Source organism: Chionomys nivalis, chromosome 21 (assembly GCF_950005125.1).
Source record: "Chionomys nivalis chromosome 21, mChiNiv1.1, whole genome shotgun sequence".
In the NCBI taxonomy this organism is placed as follows: Eukaryota; Metazoa; Chordata; class Mammalia; order Rodentia; family Cricetidae; genus Chionomys; species Chionomys nivalis.
The window spans coordinates 12,732,558-12,755,605 of NC_080106.1; the positions used below are offsets into that span (position 1 = coordinate 12,732,558).

Here is a 23,048-nt window from a genome sequence, read left to right on the forward strand (position 1 = left end):
CACTGTGGCTTTTTATTCAGGCTTTGTTGTGAGAGAACCCACTCTTCTTATCTTGAATCATTGTTTTTGGCTGTTCTATATCTTTTCCCTTGCTAAGAACAAGTTCAGAGTTAGTTTGACACTGGGCACAAAATAACTTGCTGGGATTTTGCCTGGGGTTACATTGAACTCATAGATCAACTGGGAAGAGTTGACCTCTTATGTATTTTAAGCATAAATCTGATTCATGAACATGGCAGACTTCTTGTATTAGTTACTTTTTGTCCCTGAGATGAAATTCCAAGACCAAAGCCAACTTACAGAAGGATGAATTTATTTTGGCTTAAGGTTCCAGAGAGAGGAATTGGTAAGGAAGTCATGGCAACAGGCACTGGAGCAGGCCTGATAGATCACACGTCATCATTACAAGAGGCTGAGATAGCCAACTCAAAGTGGTTTGAGGCTATAAATCCTGCAAGCCCACCCTTAGTGGTGTGTGTCCTCCAGCAAGGCCCCATCTCCTAACAGTTCCACCTACCCAAACAGTGCTACCAACTGGGGACCAAGTGTTCAAACACGTGAGCCTATAGAGGATATTTCTTCCTGAAGCCACAGTATTTCTTTGTTTTAGTTAGAATTGCTTCAGCGTCTTTTGTCAGGGTTTTGTAGTTTCCTATCTACAGATCCCATACATATTTTTTATTAGAACTGCGTTATGGTTCATATATAGGGTGCCGTTTTTTAAATGTCAAATTCTATTTGTTCATTACCGGTATGTTGGACAGTAATTCGCAGGTGTATTAATTTTGTGTTTTGAAGCCTTGCTGAATTTGCTCACTAGTTCCACGAATGGTTGATTTCTTTGGCCTTTAGTTCTCCAATGCTTTCTACACATACAGACTTGGCATCAGTAAATAGTCTTTTTTCTCTTCTTCTTCTCTCTTTTTTAATGATTTATTTATTTTTATTTTATGTGCATTGGCATTTTGCCTGTTTGTGTGTCTGTTTGAGGGTGTTGGAGCCCATGGAATTGGAGCTCTAGACAGGTGTGAACTGCCATGTGGTTGCTGGGACTTGAACCTGAGTTCCCTGGAAGAACAGTCAGTGCTTTTAACTACTGAGCCATCTCTCTAGCCCCTCTCTTCTCTCTCAGTGTCTATAACTTTTATTGTCTTTTCTTTTCTTGACTTGTCTTGCCTTTCTTTTTCTTTTCTTCTCTTCATACACTAGTTAGGTCTTCTAGGATGTGGTTGACCAGGAGAAAGAGTGCCCTTTAGTGACTTTGGGTGTTATTAGGGAGAAATCCAGTTTTTCCCAATTGAAGATGATGTAAGTGGTAGATGTTTTGTTGATGTCCCTGTCAAGGGGGACATGCAGCTCTCTGTGAGATTTTGTCAGATGGTTTTCATGTGTTGATGACTGTGATGTTTCGTTGTTACACTTCCTGTGTGGTTGGCTATACCAACTGATTTTCAGATACTGAACCAGCTCCCCTCACCTGTTCACAGCATAGAATTCTCATTGTATTGCATGAAGTAATTAGCTCATATTTCATCAAAGCCTTTAGTTTTTCAGACAGGGTCTCACTATGCCGTCCTAGTTGGTCTGGAACTCACAGATACTGTCCCTGCCTCCCAAGTGCTGGGATTAAAGGCATGTGCCACCATGCCTGACCCTTGTCAGACTTTTGTATCCACATTAATGGAGTATGGCCAGAGTTGTAAACCCTTTCTTCCCCAAATTGCTTTGGTCATGGTGTCTTTATTAAAGCAATAGAAAGCAAATTAAAGCAATTTCTTTTTAGTGAGGGCAGTCTGTGGTCATTTATGAACACTAATATAGAAGACACAAACACGGGAGAAGAGAGGTGGGAACATGAGGTCTCTGCCTGTTTGGGGCATCATGATCAGAAGTTAAGCACTGGGCACTCAGATCCCTACTTCTAGCTTCCACATTAAATGGGACAATGTACCTGTAGTGTTGGAGCATTGTGCTTAGCACGTGGTGCCTGTGGGTACCGGCTGGATCCAGTGGCTAGTACTGCTTTTACTAAGGATTCTCTGTCAGTCACGTGTGTCCACCAGTGGACAGGACTGCCTCTCTAAGGGTCAGTAGGTTCCTGGTTGTCAAGAATCCTAATATAAGCAGACTGCTCACCGACAGATGTGCTCTGCGCTGGGATCAGGCCCTCAAACCAGTCCTTTGCAAAAAGTCCCCAGTTTATTTTCTGAATTTGAAGATACATCATTTATGTCCTGGACTTTTCCCCTCCAAAGCAGAGCAGAGGGGGGCCTGGGAACCTTGGACTTTTCCCCTGGAAATCCAGACTTTCTCCAGTTGACTTGTGTGGCTGCATAATGCAGGCCAGTTTCTCACTTTGCTTTTCTGATTTGGAAGGCCCTGCTCTGACCAACGGAGGCCTGAACCTGCACAGCCCCGTGAAGAGGAAGCTGGAGACAGAGAAGGACTACGTCTTTGACAAGAGGCTCAGGTACAGCGTCCGCCAGAATGAAAGCAACTGTCGGTTTCGTGACATCGTGGTGCGGAAGGAAGAGGGCTTCACGCACATTCTTCTGTCCAGCCAGACTTCAGATAACAATGCCCTGACCCCTGAGGTAAGAGCTTTGGGGAGATGGGTGATTTCAGACCTCCTCCTTGGCCTTGGAACACCCTGCACTTGCTTGTCCATAATGTCTATGGAAGCACGGGCACTCTCTAGGGTAGCAGTTCTCAAACTTGCTATGCTGTGACCCTTTAATACAGTTCCTCATGCTGTGCTGACCCCCAGCCATAAGATTATTTTCATTGCTATTTCATAATTTTACTACTGTTATGAATCATAATAAACCTGTGTTTTCAGATGGTCTTGGATGACCCCTGTGAGAAGGTCATTCATTACCCCAAAGGGGCCTTGACGCACAGGTTGAGAGCTGCCACTCTAGAGGAACCGCTCTTTCAGGCTGGCATTGATAGGATGGCCTGTATCCTCTGGTACATCTGACACCCTCTGGAATGCCCATGAAGTGGTGGAGGGGTGCCCTGTCCTTGAACTTGTGATCACATGTCTTATATGATTTACACAGCTGATGGAGTTGTGGGTGCTACAGTCCAGAATGATTGACAGACTGTGAGAGTAGAGCTGGCAGGTGCCTTTGGGGTTTGTGAGGCTGATAGTGTTGCCTCTCCTCTAAGCATGGAGTTTGGGGGGGGGGGCATCCTCACTTACCATTAGCAGAAGCATCCAGGGGTTCTCTGTAGGTAGGATCTAGAGATGTGTATGTGGGCTCCCTGGTGGGCAACTCCTCATAGGCACATATACCTGGAACCCATGTTTTAAGCTTATCATGGCACATCCACACAAGACCGATCCTTCCTGCATTTTTTCCTACTCTACTATATTTTAAAAGCTTTTAAAAGGCGCATCATTTTCCTTCTATAAATGGAATCATTGTGCCACCTCTCAGTTCATTCTGCCTCATTGGGACAGCTTTGTGTGGTAATGGGTGCCCACTCATCCTGGATGCTACACTGTGTTCCACTAATCTGAGGTACCCGTGGGCCCTACCTACCAAGCTGTGGCCTTGGTTTATGATGATGGGCACCAGTCAGTTACAAGAATGAGTGATTTCAGTGGGTTGGACGAGTCAGGCAAGCTGGCACACTGGTTACAGTGGTCTCTAAAGTGGATCCAAGAAGAGGTGCTGGAGGAGGAATGTTTTAGATTTGGGAGTCTAGCAACCTGCGTTCCAACCTGCCCCCACTTCTGTTGCCATTTCTGTTACCAGGCGAAATTACTCCACCTGTGCACCCCCTGTTTCTAGAAAAGGCACCACGTCTTCCTTGTGAGATTACAGACAGCACCTGTAGGCGCCCAGGAGCGTCTGGTGCCCAGGCTGGCCTATATAGGCTCTTGCTGTTACTAAGAAGAAGCCAAAGCCGGGCAGTGGTGGCGCACACCTTTAATCCCAGCACTCGGGAGGCAGAGGGGCAGGCGGATCTCTGTGAGTTCAAGACCAGCCTGGTCTACAAGAGCTAGTTCCAGGACAGGCTCCAAAACCACAGAGAAACCCTGTCTCGAAAAACCAAAAAAAAAAAAAAAAAAAAAAAAAAAAAAAAAAAAAAAAAAGAAGAAGAAGCCAAGGCTGCTTAGGGTCACCAGCCAGTCCACCTTGCTCGTTAGTGAACAGCCTGGAAGGAACCCTTTCATGGTGGCTGTTGAATTTCTTCTCTTAGCTGTGCGTGTGGCATTGGGTGGGTTGACAATACAAGGGAAAAATCCACTCATGACCAGATGCATTGACTCAGTTCCGAGATCAGAAAGATGATGTTGTCTTGTTAGCACCGGAGTGGAACAAGGCCCTCTGGAACAAGGCTTCGCCATTCAAAGCTTGTCCACTTTCCTTCTCAGTGAGGGGCCGGTGCCTGCCTCTAGCCTCTGGTTCTTCCAGTGCTCCTGGCCTCAACCAGCACCACCAGCAGCAGCCACAGCATTTGAAGCTTAGCTTGCTTTCTGTTGTCCTGACTAAATACTTAAACCCAAAACAATTTAGTGGAAGAAAGGGGGAGACTTCATCTTACACTCTGGGTCTGTCATTGAGAGAACTCAGGGCTGGAGCTCAAGGCAGGAACCTAGTAGCGGAAATCACAGAAGATGCTGCTTTTTGACCTGCTCGGCTTGCTCTCTGGCTCACGTCTGGCTGGCTTTCTTATATGGCCCATAACCACTCACCTTAGGAATGGTGCTGCCCACAGTGTGCTGTGCCCTCCCACATCATGACAGTTCCCCTGCCAATCATGCCGACAGCTGATTTAGACAATTCATCAACTGAGCCTTCTCCTCTCAGATGACTCTATGCTGGGTCAAGTTGGCAACTGATGCTAACAGGGACACACGGGAACAGGCCAGCCACACAGGTGTGTCTCCCACACCCTGTTGTTGCATCTGGCCATTCGGACTTCCCTCAAAGCTTGTCTTTTTTCCCTCTGTCTGCTGTGCATCTGTCTCGCTCACACTGAGTTTCTTCTAGTTTATCTGTGTTTTTCTTTCTGAATACACTTTTCCTCTGCTTGAGGTCCATGCCTTTGTCATCATGTTCTTTGAGAGTCTTAGAATGATAAACTCCCTTGTGCTGAAAAGACCCAGGTTTTAGCTTTGCCTTTGAATGGCCAGTTATATTGGTGAAGAATTTGTTCTATAGATGTTTCTCTCAGCACGTTGAACACTAGATCCCATTACCTTCCTCTAGTGCTTGCTAGTCTTCTTTAGAACTATACTCTGGTCAAAGGTTCATCTTTGAGGTAAGCTTTCTTTTGCCTCTGTATACTTAAAGATTTACCTTTGGTTTACATTGGCCTTTTGTGTTGTCTCGAATTCAGGCATGTATTAAACAGACTTAAAGCATTTCCCCCAAGATGCTCTGGTCCTGATCCCAGAACCTAAGATAATGCTAACTTACATGCCTGGGCATGAAAATTTCTGGAGGAATGAAGGCTGCTCCTCAGCTGACTTTGAGAGGAAGAGATTATTTTGGAAGGAAAGGTCTCCATGGTCTTGGCATCATCACAGGATCTAAGGTGCAGAGTAGGAAGAGAGAAGAGTCAGCATCAGAGAGAGGCAGAGGGAGCAGAGAGTAGACTCGTCTGGCCATCACTGCCTTGGAAGATGGAGAGTGGGGACAGGAGCTAGGGAACGTGCAGGAAGCGTGTTCTCCCTTATGGTGTCCAGGTTGGAATGCGGTTCACTGCCTACATTCTCAGTCTCTACCACAGACAGACTCTGCCCGTTCTCCGTGACATCTGAAAATGGCTCCTTCAGCACCTCTTGGCTTGCATTTACTGTTACCCTCTTAGTGTGTTTTCTGTCTGTTTCTCTGATCTGCGAGCAGTGAAACTTCTCCAGGTCTTCCAGTTTGCTTATTCTCCCTCCAGCTCTGTTGAGTCTGCTAATCTAAGCAGCAATCATGACTTTGCTGTCCTGTCCGTGTGATATGTTCTCTTCCCCTAAGCCCTTTCATTTCATTCTCTCCTAGTCATCATTGTTTCCCTGCCCTTTCCCCCTCCTTGACTATTTTAAACATATTTTAAACTGTTCTAGTCTTTTAGAGTAATATTACTTAACATTGCTGTGTCCCTCCCATCTGTATGTCTGTTCATATTTCTCAAATGCTTTGTGTCTTTTTGTTGGGAGCTCATCTACAGTGCAGATTATTTCCCTGTGATGTGGTCATGTGGCTTAGGTGTCAGTCTCTCTCAAAAGCACTGCTGTGTTCATTTTTATGAGATGCTCCAGAAATGCTGCTAGCTTGTATCCAGTTTCCATATCAATCAGTTCATCAATTTTTAAAAGATAGTGCTTTTTATTTTCATACACACACACACACACACGCACACACACATGTCTAGGTGTGGTTTTGTACATATGATTGTAGTACTTCCAGTATACTCCTGGAGCTTGGTGTTAAGCACTCAGGAGCCTCCTGATGTGGCCTCAGGAACCCAACTTGGCGCTTTGCAAGAACAATGCGTGCTCTTAACTGCCGAGCCGTCTCCACAGTCCCTCCTCTTTTAATTTGAAGATTTCTCTTTCATGTGGTATTACACCTCAGAACTTTGTGTTGGGGTTTTAAGTTCTCATGGGAGATTTTTACCTACAGAAGTAGTTCAAGCTGCTTGTTCTGACTAGGATGTAGAGGACGTGTGGTGGAGAGACCGAAGGAAGGGCTCGACTAGTTCACTTTAGATTACAATGCAGGTTTCCTGACCAGGAAGTCATCCTGAATGCCCGGGTTCCCAAGAGAAATTGTGTAGGCAGCGTGGACATGATTCACGACAGGGCTGTGAGGGGCATGAGTCAGAGTGGGGAAGCCACAGGTGTGACAGTGACCAACAGTCATGTCATGGCTCTATTTTGAATGTCTATACCAGGCACTGTGGTAGCCTCAAGAATACAGCAGGGGCTAAGAAAGACAGCATTCTGAACATTGTTCAAACCATGGTCTAACTGGGGCAACAAGTGAAGTTTCCCCTGTGGTGCATGAAGGGAGAACAAGGTGCTCTTAATCCCGAATTTCCTCTCCCTCCCAGGCACCCTGCCATTTATTCCTTTCCTGGAAAGAATTCTAGGCGATAAGACCAGAAAATCCCCAATCTTGTGGGTAATACATGACAGACCATGAGCTTGGCCGTGTTGCAAATACTAAAACTTGCTAAGCGAGGCCACCTCTAACCCCTTGTGCAAGGGTCTAGGGAGATTGAACAAGAGAAGAAAATGTAACTGAGCATCTAGAGGCTAAACTCACCAAAGCTGTACAAAGGACAGTTTCCCCACACTCTGTAAGGGCTTCAGTCAGCAAACCCCAGAAGTGGGTCTGCAAAAGTTCATAGAAACTGAGCAAGTTCATGCCGGGCTCCCAGGTCTGGACCAGTGACCCCTAACTTCCAAGTTGATCCTTCTGCTTACACTGTGCATGGTGCCAGAAAGCTTTGGTTTGGTCGAGTTCCTTTCCTGGGTCTGGCCTGTGTTTTCGTTCAGCGGAGGCTCTCGGGTATTCAGAGATCTGCACACTCGCCTCTGCCCACAGATCATGAAGGAGGTCCGGCGAGCACTGTGCAACGCAGCCACAGACGACAGCAAGCTACTGCTGCTCAGTGCAGTGGGCAGCGTGTTCTGCAGCGGCCTGGACTATTCTTACCTGATCGGCCGGCTGTCCAGTGACCGGAGGAAGGAGAGCACTCGTATCGCAGAAGCCATCAGGTAAGCTCAGCTTCTCTTTGAGCGAACATTTTGGGAGCTTGCCAGTGATGACCAGGCTTAGCAAATGGAAGTACAAAGCTGTTCAGTTAAATTTAAATTTCAGACAATGTGAGATTTTTATTTTAGTGTAAGTATATCCTTGACAACATTTAGGATATCAGCCATGCCTATATCTTACAGTTATTTTTGATGTATCTGAAATTTGATTCTCTTTCAATGCCAGGGATCAAACTCAGGGCCTTGTACATGCTGGACACATGCTCTGTCATTCAGTTTAATTTCTGTCTTTGAGCTGTGGACCTAAGCTGGGCAGCCTGCGTTTTGTCCATGACCCCAATGGCATGCTTTGCCCTCTGGGCTGCATTCTACTTCCTACCCCCAACCCCCCCCTTTTTTTTTGTTTAAGAAAAACACACTTACATTTTCTCATTAAGGCCTGCGTTGGCAATGCCATGAAGCATTCTTCTCCTGCTTTTGTTCTGCTGGTGGGGTTTTTGGTTGTGTTGGTATTCCTCTGTCCTCGACCTGTTGTGAATCAAGTATAGGAAGAGGGTGAAGAACTTAGGGCTGTTGAACATTGGTAGATATTGTGGGTAGGGCTGCCGTGCATTGTGTGGGTGGGAATATTGCCCCCTCTCAAAGTCTGTGGGTGTCTCAATGGTGACCCACAGGGGTAACTGTTAGTAATCTTTTCAGGACACAGGATAATTATCTCCCCATTTATTTAGATGTTGTTCATTTTCTGTGTGTGCACATGTGAATGTGTGTGGGTGCATGTATATATGTGTGGGTCCACGTGTGTGCATGTGGAGGCCAGGGGTCAACCTCAGATATGTTATTCCTCAGGCACTGTCCCCTTGTTGTTTACAACAGAGTTGCTCACTGGCCTGGTACTTGCCAAGTAGGATAAGCGGGCTGGCCAGCGAGTCCCAGGCTGCTTGTCTGTACCTCCCCAGCTGGATGCCATCAATCAATACATTAACCCATGGGTTCTGAGCATCAAGTTTGGGTCTTCATGCTTGCAAAGCTAGCGCTTTCCCTCCTGAGCTGTCTGCCTAACCCATCCCAATTATTTATAACAAAAGCAAATGAATGAACCCTCCAGTCAGGTCACTCTGCTGCTTAACAGCTGTCACTTAGTGAGTCACTCCAGGAAAGACCTACTTGCTGGTGTACCTTGCTCAGGGAAACAGAGAGGCGCCACAGCCTTAAGACCAGGAACATTTGCTCCATGTGGGGTCTTGGATCTCAGGCTGCACACTGGAGAGTCTTCAGGGTCTCCAGTCTCACTGACCTGTGGTTGAATCACAGCAGAGGAGAATTCCCATGTCGTCACCAGGGATTTGGGAGGATGCGGACTGTAACATGAAGATCCCCTTTGTGTGGATTCCAGGTCCAACTTTGAGTGAAGTGTTGCTCAGGAATGCCTGTGTGCTTCCACATGCAGGATCCTCCCTAGGAAGGGACTGTGAAGCCAGGACCTAGTTCCTGAAGAGGAACTGTGGTGTTGATGTCACTCCCCATTTCCAGGGTGCAACTGAGCCCTGGCCATGGCCTGGCGGTTTGTGCTCTACTTGATCTCAGCTGCATCTTCTCACTGCTGGCTTTGCATGAGTTGAAGGATCAGCAAAGTCACTAGAGTGATTCCCTCTTCATAGACGGGGCCACCAGAGCACACCCCAGGTACCAAAGAGCCTTGCTCACAGTCTGCACCTGGCTTATTAATCTCGGTGGAGGTGCTTGTGGGATTTCCAGCCCAGGAAAATCTTTAAGATATGGCACAGGCTCCCATTCATGCAGGCAAAGCTAATTAGAACTTAACCCTCTTGTCCCATGCCCCTCACACACACACAAATACAGGAACTTCCTAATCTATTCAGCCTCCAAAGGTAAATTAATTTGGAAAAAGAGTCTTAATGTAATGGAGTTCAGAGTCCTGAGATCCTAGATTCGAATGGGCTCTAAATGTCATGAGCGCTGCCCTTGAGATTGAGAAAGGCGATGGTGTGGGGCTTAGGCATGAAAATAGAGAAAAGAGATGTGATGTCAAGACAAGAAACTGGAGTGAGGAAGAGCACCTGAGAAAGCTGGCAGAATCAACAGGTGGATGAGGTCTGGCTCCTGCCTCAGGGCTCCAGAGGGCACCAACACATGGACTTTGGATTTCTTGTCTCCAGGACACTACAGAATACATTTCTGTTGTCTTGAGCCATAGTTTGTGGTCACTGTCCTAGCGGTACTCAGAATTCCCCATCTTCCTGGATTCTTTTCTCAGGCTCGGTCCATCCCATCCCTCATCATAACATCCTTAGAGCCATCTCTCTGGACAGGTGATTAGCAATGTCTGCTGGGTGAGGACTGTGAACCTTTGCCTCTGACAGCTTCTAGTAAGGTTAGGCTTAGTGGAATGAAGTTCGGCCAGGTCACTAGACTAAAGGACTTGTAGCTGAGTCACCGTGGGAGGGGATCTGACAGGGAATCCCTATGTCATGGTATACTCTTACAGGTTTTCACGACTCACCTCTCTATGAGAGTAGCATCTTTCTGGCCTGGCCCCATCTTTATGGTTTAGATCTTTTAAAGCTAAGGGTCAAGAACATTTCTGCTCATCATCTACCTATCCCCCTGACCTGCTGGGGTCATAAGAGTGACAGTCCATTCTCTCTAGAGTCTTGAAGACCAAGTCCAGAGAGAGATTTTAGGGTCAGATGGTGATGAAAACATTGGCCGTAACGAAGCTGGAGCAGAAATGTGGCTGGAATCTGGGGCCTTTCACTCACTCAGTTTCCTGGCTGAGCAAGCTAAAGAACCCCAGTGATGAAAGTGTCAGAGCCACCTCTGGAGACATGTGGAGTTCAGACGTGTACCTTGTCGGGATGGTGCGCACAGACAGAACAGAGGGACTTCTTTAAGAGGCCATGGAGGGAGTAGAATTTCCTAATTTATGGTCTGGAAGAGGCAGACCTAGGAGAGAGAAAGGAGGTATCCTTTGCATCCCTGATTCTCAGACCATGATTCTCAGCGTGGAGAGAAAGGAGGGAGGGAGCATTTCCAAAGCTCAGATGCCCCCAACAAGGTCTGAAAACTCTTCTGTATTAGGGTCGCATCTCTACAGGCACAAGGTCACTCATGGTTTCTTCACGTGGCCAGGGCAGAGAACACCTAACTTGGGTCAACCAGGAAGTTTCTCCCTGGTGTGGACTGATAAACCCAGAGAAAACCGTATTATTACCCACAAGAGACGAGGTGGTTAGAAGAGAGTGGGGCAAGGATCAAGATGTCAGAAGGCTGGAGTTCAAAGGAGGGTAGGCAGTGGCACAGACGACATGCTACCCAGAGATGGGTGTCCTTGGGTCAAAGAGAGACCAGGGCTAATCATCACACCTGGAGGATACTTCTGCTTCTTCAACTTTGGATTGTTCCCTTGTAACCCATGTTTCACATGCATGACCAGGCAGCAATGCATTGTTCACAGAGTCTTCTGTGGTCTTCCAGAGGGTACCTGAGCAAACTGCACTATTGGGTGTTTGCTTCATGCAGGATTCCCATCTCTACTCCTGTGGACTCCCCAGGTGCATTAATAAATCCATGAGCTCAGCCATCTCTTATGAAAGCGCCCTTCTCATAATCCACCAGGGATGAGCTAGCCTTTGGACCCAGAGCCATCTCTGATCTCCATGTTACCTCCAGGCATCCCTGGCCATGGTTTCCCAGGTGACCACCTGGTCTAAGCAATACTCCCACACCCTCCTCTACTTTTGTAAAGAATACACACGCATGTAGGGATGGTGATCCAGTTCCTTCATGCGGATGTCAGATGAGGGGGCTAGCAGATGTGGCGAGAGCTCAGAATGTTCATCAGCCTGCATCAGGACCACCCTGAGGTATAGGCAGCCTCACTTGTGCTATATACAGGAGACACAATGGCACGTGCACCATGGTATCTGGGAAGGGTCACACCTCCCTCTACACTGACTAGCAGTGCAGCCTCAGAGACACAGCTCCTCTCACTAAGCCTATAGATTGATCTAGAAAATGGGAGTCATCTGCATTCCAGTTCTAGCCTCTCTGATGGGTTGTTAGAATGGAAGATGCTCATATACAACCCGCGTGGGGTACTCATGGGACACATCAAGTGCTTAGAATAGCTGTTAACAATTGCTACCTTTGTGGACTAGAGAGGTAGCTCAGTCGGTAAAGTGCTTGCCCATATTTTTTTTTTTTTTAAAGCATGGTGTGATGATGTGTGTGTACTTGGGTCGGGGTGGGGCAGAGACTGGTAGATCCCTAGAGCTTGCTGGCCAGCTAGCCTAGCCTACTTGGTGAATTCCAGGCCAGTGTGACAATAGAGTATACTACTAGAGATCCCTCTGTGACCTTAGAGGACAGTTGCCGTGTGTGTCTATGGTGCTCACAGACCCTGGAGTACCTGACATGGCTCTGGCTGTCCTGACTCTGGTTAAAGGGAATGGGCACTTGGGTCTCAAGGGAAATGGCAGTTGCTCTAGGTAAAGCAAAGACTTCCTTGGTGGCAGCATTTTGCGTGAGTCTCCTCTGGGCGAGTAGAGTGGACCACAGACCACCATGAATTGGATGAGAGCTATATATGGAAACACAGGCCTGATCATAACAGTCTGATCCATTATTCCTCATGTGCTGGGCACATGCTACTCTTGTATAATTCTCATTTAGCTCCGTGGTTGCCCAGCATTGGCCTTCCCATTTTATAGAGCAGAAAGTCTGTTAGTGATAAGCAGAGTTGGGATTTGACCTCAAAACAGTCTCCTTTGATGCTCCATGCCACATCGGGCAACATTTGCCTGGTCAGGCTCTAGGCACAGGGCTTGGGCTGAGCACAGGGATGTGCAAAGGGCCAGAGTCAGTCTCAGGGTATTGGATACTGAAGAAAATAGAAAGCAGCCCTCTGAGCCCAGCCCTGCCACTGAGGTGCGATCAGATATCCGATCGGCAGGTCTGTAATGCAATATCCTGTTTGCTGTTCGGCGTCTGCATCCATGGTGCCCCTGAAATAGAGATCTTGTGCCTGAGGTGAGAGAAAAAGGATGGGAGGGTCCCACATGGTGCATTTATATACGGGGAAAGAAACTGGAGCGGCTGGTGATGGGAGGCCGGGGCTGTATGCGCTTCAAACCCATCACTTCCTCCAGGGTTCCTCCTAGCCTTGCACAGAGCAGAAGTCTCTGGGTGCTGAAATAAAAACCTCTGGAAGGGGTGAAAGTTTCAGTAGCTTCCCGAATTGTCGTCATGTGAGGTATGACAGCATCAGCAATGCCTACCCAAGGCCCACAACATAGAGGCTAACCTAATAGTCACGGACTCGGTGTAGCTGAGAACATCTAACAGATGTATGGCTGTGTATCAGGAGGGCTGTGCTGATGTCCTCAGTATCTTCAGATAAGCACCATAGAGCCAACCTTGATGACTCTGGTATCCCTGCCGGTAATTCAGAGCTAGACCATGCCAGGATTGAAAAAAATCATAGGTGTCCCTAGGCCCCACCCACGTCCACCCTCTGAAGTTTGAATCCCATCTTCAGCATCACTCAAAGTGATCATCCAGCTAAAGCCAGAATTCCTCTAGTGAAGGAATTCCCCACCAGTCATCACGTCTTGGTCAGTGATGTTAGAACATTTGCTCTCCCTGGAGATGGACTTGCCCTTGAGGGGTACTTCTGAAGGACACTTCCCCTTTGGCTCTTGTTTAGAACTGCAGTTTAGCTTATCTTTAAGTATACAACCTTGTCAGTATTTAGGATGCCTGTAGAATTTACTGCCCAGGCCATGGTTTTTGAAAATAGACGGGAGGTGAAGAAACCTGAAAGCTTATCAGGCACAGCTAGGCCACCAGGGTGCTTACCCACGCCATTCCTCCCTTCTGAGAACCTGACAGTCCCATGGGTTTGCATGTAGTCTGTGTGGCCTCTTGCTGGCCTTCGCTTGCTTCTTAGGACCAGGAATTATGTCACAGCATCTGAGAGAGTCAGAGGTATCCCGAAGCCAGCAAATGCAAGTCATGAGTTACAGAGGCTCTTCTTTTTCCAGAGACTTCGTGAAAGCCTTTATCCAGTTTAAGAAGCCCATCGTGGTAGCCATCAATGGGCCGGCATTGGGCCTGGGAGCATCCATTCTACCCCTCTGTGACATCGTATGGGCCAGTGAGAAGGCCTGGTTTCAGACACCATATGCTACTATCCGCCTCACACCTGCTGGCTGTTCCTCCTACACCTTCCCCCAGATCCTGGGTGTGGCACTGGTAAGCCTCCTGTTTCCTATGTACATCCTCAAATCTGGGATGCATGGGCCTGGGTCGTAGCAGGACCCTTTTACTGGGGTTAGAATATGGCAGTGTCCTAGGGGTGAAAGTCTGGTACCCGTTAGGCCTGAGCAACCTGCTCTGGCACCCTTTGCTGTCCTGGAATTGCTGTGACTGAAGCCAGGCTGATCTCATGCCAGACCAACAGGTCTTCGAGCTCTCAGTGTCTGACGGAGTAGCTGAGCCGAGATGATAATGATGATGTCATCTACTGGGTGCCCAGCAACATGCACAGCGTCCCTTTTCTTCCTCACTAGACTCTGGTGAACCTGTGTCTTTGGGGGAGCTGAGTGCTGTAATGAACAGCCACAGTTCTCAGAGTCTGAGCAACAGCTTCCCCTTCTTTCTCTAGAATAGTCTGGCAAATGTGCAAATACAGTCCACATTAGTTAGCTTCTGTGCAGCAGATCTTTCCCTTCCCAATGATGTAGAAACAATCACCCCAGAGGGTCTTCTAGGCCAGACTCATTGAGAGTATCCCCAGTTCATTACTGGCCAGGATTCCACCACATGGCCACACCCCCTTGTAAGGGAGGCAGGAAGTGCAGTTCAACCATGTATCTATGAGAGAACGAAAGACCTTGAGTGATGGCAAAGCTGCCTCCACCCCTGTGAAAATGGGGAGATTTCCATATTGCAGATGGAACAGTGATATCAGATACATGAAGGAATTGTCAAATGACTAGGTTGGGAAGCCATGGAGTCCACCCGAGGTGATAGCAGGACAAGTCTAGGCAGGACACACAGTAGGGGCAACAAGACATAGAAAGCATTCACTGTTGGGGCCATACACAGCCCCGTGAGGAGGACAGTTGCTATTCACTGACAGTTTTCACTGGGTTCACTGACACCAGTGAACATGTGTGATGGACCACGGCTCTGATGGGTCTGGGAGGACCTGAAGCTACAATGGGCTGTGGGGTTTGCTCTGTTCGTCCAAGGCTTGCCACACGAACATGAGGACACGAGTTCAATTCCAAGAACCGACATAAAAAATCTGGGCATGGTGGCAGATGCTTGTCATCCCAGCACAAGGAAGAAAGGCATATGTAGATAAATCCCTGTGGCTTGCTGCTCAAGCTAGCCAAGACTTCCTGGTGGGAGACACCACTGTGAGACACCCGTCTTAAAACCTCTGACCTCTAGAACCCATGTGCGCTTGTGTGCGCGCGCACGCGCACACACACACTAAAATAGTCATGTGGTACAATGGTGGCTCTAGGGTTTGGATCCCCATGGTTCACTGCACAGTTTGAGCTCTCAGCCCGGCATGTCATAAAGCAAAACTACAAATGAGTGAGTCTTAGGTGAGTACAGTCAGGACCAGAGCTGGGGCTTCCGAAAGGGCAGCTAGCCCAGACAGGTTGTTAGAGGTGACCTTCCCATGCAAGGTGGTAGGAAGAAGGTGGCACTGGTGGACAAGCTGACCAAGACCATGCTCTGCATCTATCAGGGAAGATGCTGGGACTTCAGCTGTCATGCAGGTTTCAGTGAGTCCTACTTAGTGACTACAGGGGGCACCCTACTAGCAGGTGCTGTAGGCCATGGGAGAGCCCACACTGTTGGGGCAGTATGACCTGAGTGACAAGGACAGTCCTAAAGCTCGAGAGCTGAGAGTACACTATCCAGTGCTCCACCACTTGGGGCTCTTGCTAACTGTTTCAGTTTGGAAACAGACTCTGGGGTACTTGTTGAATACATGTATTAATCAGCCACCTTTAAGTAAACCCTGGTTGCCCCAAGGTAGTCTGCACACTAGAGAATTCTGATGGCTCCCCACCATCCAGGTGCTCTGTGGAGTCCCTGGGCAGAGGAAGAGCAAAGAGCTTTGCAATTTCTGAATTTCTTCTCTCTTTCTCTTTTTGTGTCCCATCTCCTGTCAATTCCATAGTGTGGAGGGGTCCCTGCCTGCCTTCGTCTCCTTGAAAACCTGCCTTGGTCACCACAGTGAAAGCCTGTCTAACAGCATCCCTTCTGCATTATCCGTGTTTTTCCTTGCTCCTTTCAAAATTGATCAGCCCAGCAGTAATTGAAAATAGTGTTCCTTCATCACCTCCACACCACAGACCAGGTGCTGGAACAGTCCTGTCTCTATTAGTCCATCCGTAGTTGGAAGCCCAGAACCACAGACTGTCAAATGCCTCTGGGATGGAGGAGAGGTTAAGTGACTTGCCCAGAGTCTGAATAGGGACCAGACATTGTGTTGATATTTTCATAGCTCTAGCATGTGTCCTTTGTTCGTACTGGTCTTTATCCATGGCTCCCTGGCCTCAGCAGCTGTCTTGGGCTCCTGGCTAACACTCACGTTTCTTTTCAAAGAGAACACCGGAAGAAAACTATTGGAGGTGCCTGGGAGGCCCCATGTATTCAGAGGCCTATGTGCCCCATGTCTACCACAATGTAGGTACAGGCAAGTGTGCATCCTTGTTCATTGCCAGACACTATATTTTTTTTTACCAGCTTCTTTTGAGGACATGGAAGATGGTCAATCTGTTCCCAGTGAGCTCATATTTCTAAGCCCGTCCTGATGTAGGCATCACTTCTTGTATGGGGTAGGCCAACAGGTGGGACATAGAAGTCATTTGGATTCAGGCACTGTTCCATGCCTCAGGTGACTCTCTGCCTCACTGGTTGTGACACAGAGCTGGGAGGTGAACACTGTCATTGACATCAGCCACAGGCTCCTACTCATGTAGGTTTCTCCCCAGGCAGTCCCTTGTTGTTACAGCCGTGAACAAGAGGCCGTGGCTAAACTGTCTGGCCGCATCTCTGCCCTCCCAACCTCAGTCTTTTTTATACCTCCAAACTGAAGGCTGTGTGTTCTCAACTGAGTTCTGTGTGGTTCCTTTTGTTCTGTCTCGGGGACAGAGAGTGATGGAGACACACCAGGGTCCCTTCGAGTGTACATTTTGCTTCCAGTGACCTAAACGATCTGCCCAGTGCCCCATTTCATAAAGGTTCACCACTTTCCTCAAAGAGTCAAGCCAAGAACCAATCCTTAAACATTCAGAGCTTTGGGGAACACTTACGCCCTATAGCACCGTGTATGACAGCCACGCATGTCAAAGCAGAGAAAACCATGTCACTTTGAGGCGTGGGATGCAGAGGCAGCCCAGCCAAGTTGGGAGTGTTCCATCGCTCACAACTGCATAGTGTCTGTGTCCCAAGCCACTGGATGCTCTTGCTCTACCTTGGTGGTCTCATCTTTGGGTCCTTAATGCTGTAGAGAGTTTTGATTGACTTCATTTTTTAAAGCTTAGTGATTCTTCTGAGATTTTTACTCTCTCTCACCCCATCTCCTTTTCATCCCTCTCTGTCTTCATCCCTTCCTTCTCCCCTCAGAATTTATCAATCTCTCTTCTGAGAGGATGAACTTGACTCAGTGTTCTAGTTAGAAAGTGTTAGCCTGTAGTAGACCCCCTCCTTCCTAGACTAGGGCCAGGCAGTCAGCACTGAAAGGAACCTCAAAGGCTGTGCAAACCCACCCAGGGGTCGATGACTGGAGGGGAGGACTGTTGGGTTCACAGAGCTTCGCTAGATCCGTTGACTTCTCTTGACACTTTAATGAGAGCAATGGCAGATGTTTGTAAACATTCCACACTGTGTAGCCGACCCTAGGTTGTGACTCCTGCCTCAGGGAGCAGAGAGGCGCTCATGCCCAGATGTTCCAGGCTTCCCTAAGGGACACGGGTAGAGCTCTGTGCCCTCAGCTTTCTCCTGCCTTTCTTCTTCCAGGCCAATGAAATGCTGTTCTGCGGGCGAAAACTCACGGCCCAGGAGGCGTGCAGCCGGGGCCTTGTCTCACAGGTCTTCTGGCCCACGACCTTCAGCCAGGAGGTCATGCTGCGGGTGAAGGAGATGGCATCCTGCAGTGCGGTGGTGAGTCCCCATGTCACTCATGTACCCACCTTGTGAGTGGACCATTGTGTGTACATGCATGCGGAGTCTCTTCCCATGTCATCTCTACCTTAATTTTTTTGAGACAAGCCCTCTCACCAAACCCAAAGCTTGCCAATTTGGCTAGACGGTGACCAGTAAGCACTTCCTGTCTCCACATCCCCACTTCTAGGATTGTTAAGTGTGCACTACTATACCCAGCATTTTACATGGGTTCTGGGGGAATCAGACTCAGGTCCTCATGTGACAACTGAGCCCTTCCCATAGTTCCCCAGAGAACCTGCAGAATCGGTGAGAGGTTTTCTACAGTGTGGGATATACTGCCTCTTGGTACAGAATGTCAAAATTATTAGAGGAAGATGTCCAGGATATTGCATATTCTTATCCACGCCCAATTGAAAGAGGCTCATGGGAGATATTTATAGTTGATAAGCAAGCATTGTATTAAGAAAAAGCCCTGAACACCCACAAAAGCACCCAGCTAAAGTCTCAGAAAGGGAAGGCCCAGGGCACTACAGGTCAAGGGACAGAGACCAGTGCGTGCTGCCACTGTTTTATTTCTTCCGTTCAGCCTAGTGTCTGACACATCTAAAGGTCGCTCTTCGACTCCAGGGATGCACTAAAGAAGGGGTGAACCACACCTCCACGGAGGTGCAAGGTTTTAGTTAAATGTTGGTTTTGACTTTGTGATGGACACTCTGAGCATTGGAGGGAACTCAAGCCTCAGGGCCGGTTCCTGAGCGGGACATGACGCTGAAGGATAAGGTCTATAGTCTTGTTCTTAAGAAACGGAGTGCTGGGCTGGGTCTGTGAGCCACATCCCTGCATCCCATGCCTTCTGCCCCCACAAGCATCCCACCCACATGTCCAGCTGACATGGGCATACTCAGCCTCTTCTTGTTAGCTGTTTATTTACTGGACACCTGCTGTGCCTGCGCACTCTCACGGTAGTGCGGCTCATGACGGTTGTGGTGATCTCCATATTGGAATATGGACCACGTGCCTTACTGGTTTTATGTGAATTCTCTTTGAACTGGTGACTGGGATTATTTTTTACCCCCTTTTCCTGAGATTCTCCCCCTTTCAGCTCTGAAAGAATCTCGTCAAGAAACCTTACACTTCCAAGTAAACGGGCATGTTTAATCACCGGAGGGCCAGCTTCACAGAGAGGCGAGGGGAGAGCTCAAGCAGGGGAAACAGCAAGGGTTTCGGAGGCGGGAGGCAGGAGGCAGGAAAGCAGGAAGGTCGTATGCATCTCAGCGTTGACTGTAGCCAGTTTGCCCAGGGGATGCAGGAGGCAGGCATGATTTACAGTGGGGTGTGGGCCACACTCTGGGCAAGGGGAGGCCCCCAGATGAAGTATCTGTTGAAAGGATACCTGAGGGGACCATTAGGAGACACCCACACAGTAGAAACCTCTACAGCAGCACTGCAGAGGACCCAGGAACTTTAGGTGACTTCCTGAGAAAAGACTATGCAGCAAGGTGAAGCCTGCAGCCTCTGGAAGGTGGAGCTATCAGGAGAAAAAGATTCCAGGATGAGAGGCGCTCAGGGTCCCCACTCTGTTCCTTTCGCCATTCCGGAGTGTAAGGTCCTTTCAGACAGCTGGCACTTGGGAGTCTGCCCCTCGCTTTGTCTGTTTCATAGTGCTTAGAACAGTGAGTACCTGAGCCTTGACCCTTGTGGAGGCAACATCATGGTCTAGGGATCAGCCTGATTGAGATTCCTTGTTGTACCGCTGTTGAATGATCCCGCCCTGGGCCATATTACCTTCTCAAGGTCCTTCATCTACAATGGGGGTAAGATGTGAACTACCTGCAATTGAGAGACGTGAAACTGGCAAAATAAATAAATACTTCATGGAGCCTGGTCATCATGGTATGGTTACTAAAGATACAATTATTATTGCTCAGTACTGCAATTGCCGCTCATTACTCTAGTGTTAGTGTGATTGTTGGCATTGCCTCTCATTCCTGTCTTACTGTATCATTGCTGGTTGGTCCTATATGTATTATGTTGATTACTATGGTTATTATTGATCATTACCACGACTATTACTGTGCTTGTTGAAAATTATTTCTACAGTTTATGCCGTTATTATTCACTGTCATGACTATTACAAATTGCAACCATTATTATGGCTGTAGTTCATGGAGATGACAGTTGTAGTTCTTGTTACCCAATACTGCAATGTTACCCAATACTACTGTTGTTGCTACTGCGCCTAAAAGAGGCATGTCTGGCCAGTGCATCCCGAAGATACTCTGTCAACCATCCCCTCATTCTCTGTTCACTGTGACCCTTGGGCTGGGTGTTCTTTTCCCTGACAGGTCATACAAATGACTCCATTCATGACATGGGGTGGGTTAAAACAATGCTTTGTGAACTTCGTCAAAAACTCATAAAAAAAACACAGCTCCATGGGTACAGTGCTTGCTGTGCATGCATGGAGACCTGTGATTGCTACTCCAGAAACTATATGTGTATGTACATGTATGTGTAGTGTGTGTCTATGTAGTGTATGTATATGCATGTATATACAGATGCACCGGTGCTGGGGAGGCAAAGAAAGGCAGATTCTTGATCTCATCATCTCGCCAGTCTCTCCAGTCTGCACACACTAGATCCAGTGAGAGATTCTGTCTAAAATAAGAGAAGACCAGTTGAGGAAGGTGTTGATCTAAGGCCTTCTCATATATCCTCACCACACCACATACCACACACACACATACAGAGAGAGAGAGAGAGAGAGAGAGAGAGAGAGAGAGAGAGAGAGAGAGAGAGAGAGAGAGAGAGAACACTGATTATATGTCACCTTTGGATAAAAGGCAAGACTCCTAAGGCCTGAGCACCATGCCTCTCTGCCCAAGTCATCCCATGAGTAGAGGGCTCAACACCTTGACCACTTGGAAGTCATTCAGGACGGTGCTAATAACAGACCCAATGATCCAGACTCAAGGTAAACCCCCTTCTTGGCTGCTGTGGACACTGCAAGGCTACAGAGACAGAACTCAGTCCCAGGCTGGCTGACCCCACATGTGTGTGTTTCCTTCCAGGTTTTGGAGGAGTCCAAATGCTTGGTCCGGAGCTTCCTGAAGTCAGTGTTGGAAGACGTGAATGAGAAGGAGTGTGTCATGTTGAAGCAGCTCTGGAGCTCCTCCAAAGGCTTGGACTCCCTCTTCAGCTACCTGCAGGACAAAATCTATGAAGTCTGAAGGGCCCCAGCTTGTGAGCCTCGCTGCTCTAGGGTACCTGACTTCCAGCTGGGCCCTGTGTTTCTGCCATCGGAGCCCAGGGTCCGCCCCTAGCCAAGAGTTTGTCAGGGTGTGTCTTCACACCTAGGGTTGTGTCCATTCCTCGTGTCCTTTGGTTGTTCCTCATTGGTTTGATTTTGATGTAATGGTGGGAAACGCAGTACCCTTGGCCTCCCCGTGTCCCTATCCTAGCCCGGCCATAGAGCTTTCCAGGGTTACACGTTTTCAGGGCTCTGCCAGGCACTGCTTCCCTTTCCCCACTAGCTGAAACGCTCCACCGCCATGGTCCAGAAGGGGATGATCAACCTCCCCCATCCTCCTGACTCAGGCTGTGTCTACACAGTGCCTCCAACTTGGAGATGAGGCCATCATGGGTCTCTGATTAAATGATCTGGGACCAGGGGACAATCATCTTAGGGAATTCGCAGACCAACAAGCACGTGACTCTGTTGGCCCATAGGCCTGGCTTCAGGCTCCTCTCCAATGCAGCTCGGTGTGATTCTTAGGGCTTGGTCTCAAAACCCAACTGAGTGATTTACAAACCCAGATATTGTACATTTAGAAATGTTTTGTTAAATATATATTTTTAAAACAATGTAAGTGGAAATTCTGATAATTTATGTGTATTATATGTAAAGCTAGTTTTGCAAAAAACATGAATTACTAGGAAAATTTTTTCTTTATTCGGATTTATTTTATTTATTTATTTTTGTTTATATATTATGAAGTCTATTGTTCACACAGATCTTATTTTCATACTACCCTGGACCAAATACGATTCAAGGTTCACGCCGTTTGGTGCACGCTCACAACGAGCCATGTGGGAAGTTCAGAGATGAGAATGGGAGGATTTTTTGTGGATTTAAAATGAACAACGCTGTGTCAGGTCCTCTCCAAGTCACTCTCATAACATGATGCCAGTTCTCTAGTCTTGTTTTTATGATAAGTCATGGTGACATTTTCTCTGTCACTCACTGTCATTAAGGAGAACCTAGGACTCTTGTGATCCCAAATGGTCTCAGAGCAAGACCCAATCCTTAGATGAGTGGCATTAAGGAAGGATGGGGGTGCGGTCCTGTTTCAGGATGAAAAATTGCCTAGGGTGAGGTGTTCTTTTGCTCTGGGATAGATAAATGAACTTGGATTTCCAAGACCTTTCCTCTCATGGAAGTTAATGTCTTAGCTGGCCTTCTGGGAGTGTTGAGAAAGAAAACCCAGTCTCTGGAGTTTTTCAAGGGTCCAAACCATTTTGCTTCCAGAAGTCGGAACAATGAATCTTCTTTTTTTTTCTAGCTGTGAGAATACAAGGGAGCAGTATCCAGCATGGAGGTCTCCTTGCCTCAATGGCTGTGGGCTACCGGAGGCCTCCAGTAGCTGTGTTCATGTAATCCAACTAAAGTCCCTGGATCTGCATGGTAGGGGAGTTTGGGTTTGAGTTGATAAAGAAACAGAAAATAGAAGGAAGAGAGGCTCCATTGTGCCTGGAACCTCAAACCTCTGAGATCATGTGCCCAGAGAAAATTAGACCATCAGGGTGCCTGGATAGTTCTAGATGTGTTCCAGATCTTGACCTCTGTTCTTTCTATTCCTTTCCCTGTGAGTTTCCAGCCTTTCTTAGCCCTGCCTTGGAGATAGTGGGGTACAGCACTGAGCTGGCACAGCTTGTTGGGGGCTGGGGGGTGGGGAGGTGGGCTGCAAAGAAGGAGAGTTGGTTCTCTGCCTGCTCTCAAACGGGACTAGCTACCCCAGTCCCAGGTGGAAGAATGACACAGGTGGTTGAATGTTCACATGAGAACAAGTGAAGGGGCCCGACTCTACACCTGGGAGACGGA

The 23,048-nt window shown here is 47.9% G+C and overlaps 1 protein-coding gene across 1 annotated transcript in view; it reads left to right on the forward strand.

The window, feature by feature from the left end:
* Cdyl2 (chromodomain Y like 2) overlaps positions 1-22,872 on the forward strand; it is a 157,212-nt gene extending 134,340 nt beyond the window's left edge. Inside the window, exons 3-7 of the mRNA XM_057754109.1 lie at positions 2,377-2,594; positions 7,560-7,732; positions 13,795-14,005; positions 17,801-17,944; positions 21,019-22,872. Coding sequence (XP_057610092.1) covers positions 2,377-2,594; positions 7,560-7,732; positions 13,795-14,005; positions 17,801-17,944; positions 21,019-21,177 — 905 coding nt within the window. The 3' untranslated portion in view covers positions 21,178-22,872. The remainder of the gene's footprint in view (positions 1-2,376; positions 2,595-7,559; positions 7,733-13,794; positions 14,006-17,800; positions 17,945-21,018) is intronic.
* Positions 22,873-23,048: the final 176 nt, after the last annotated feature.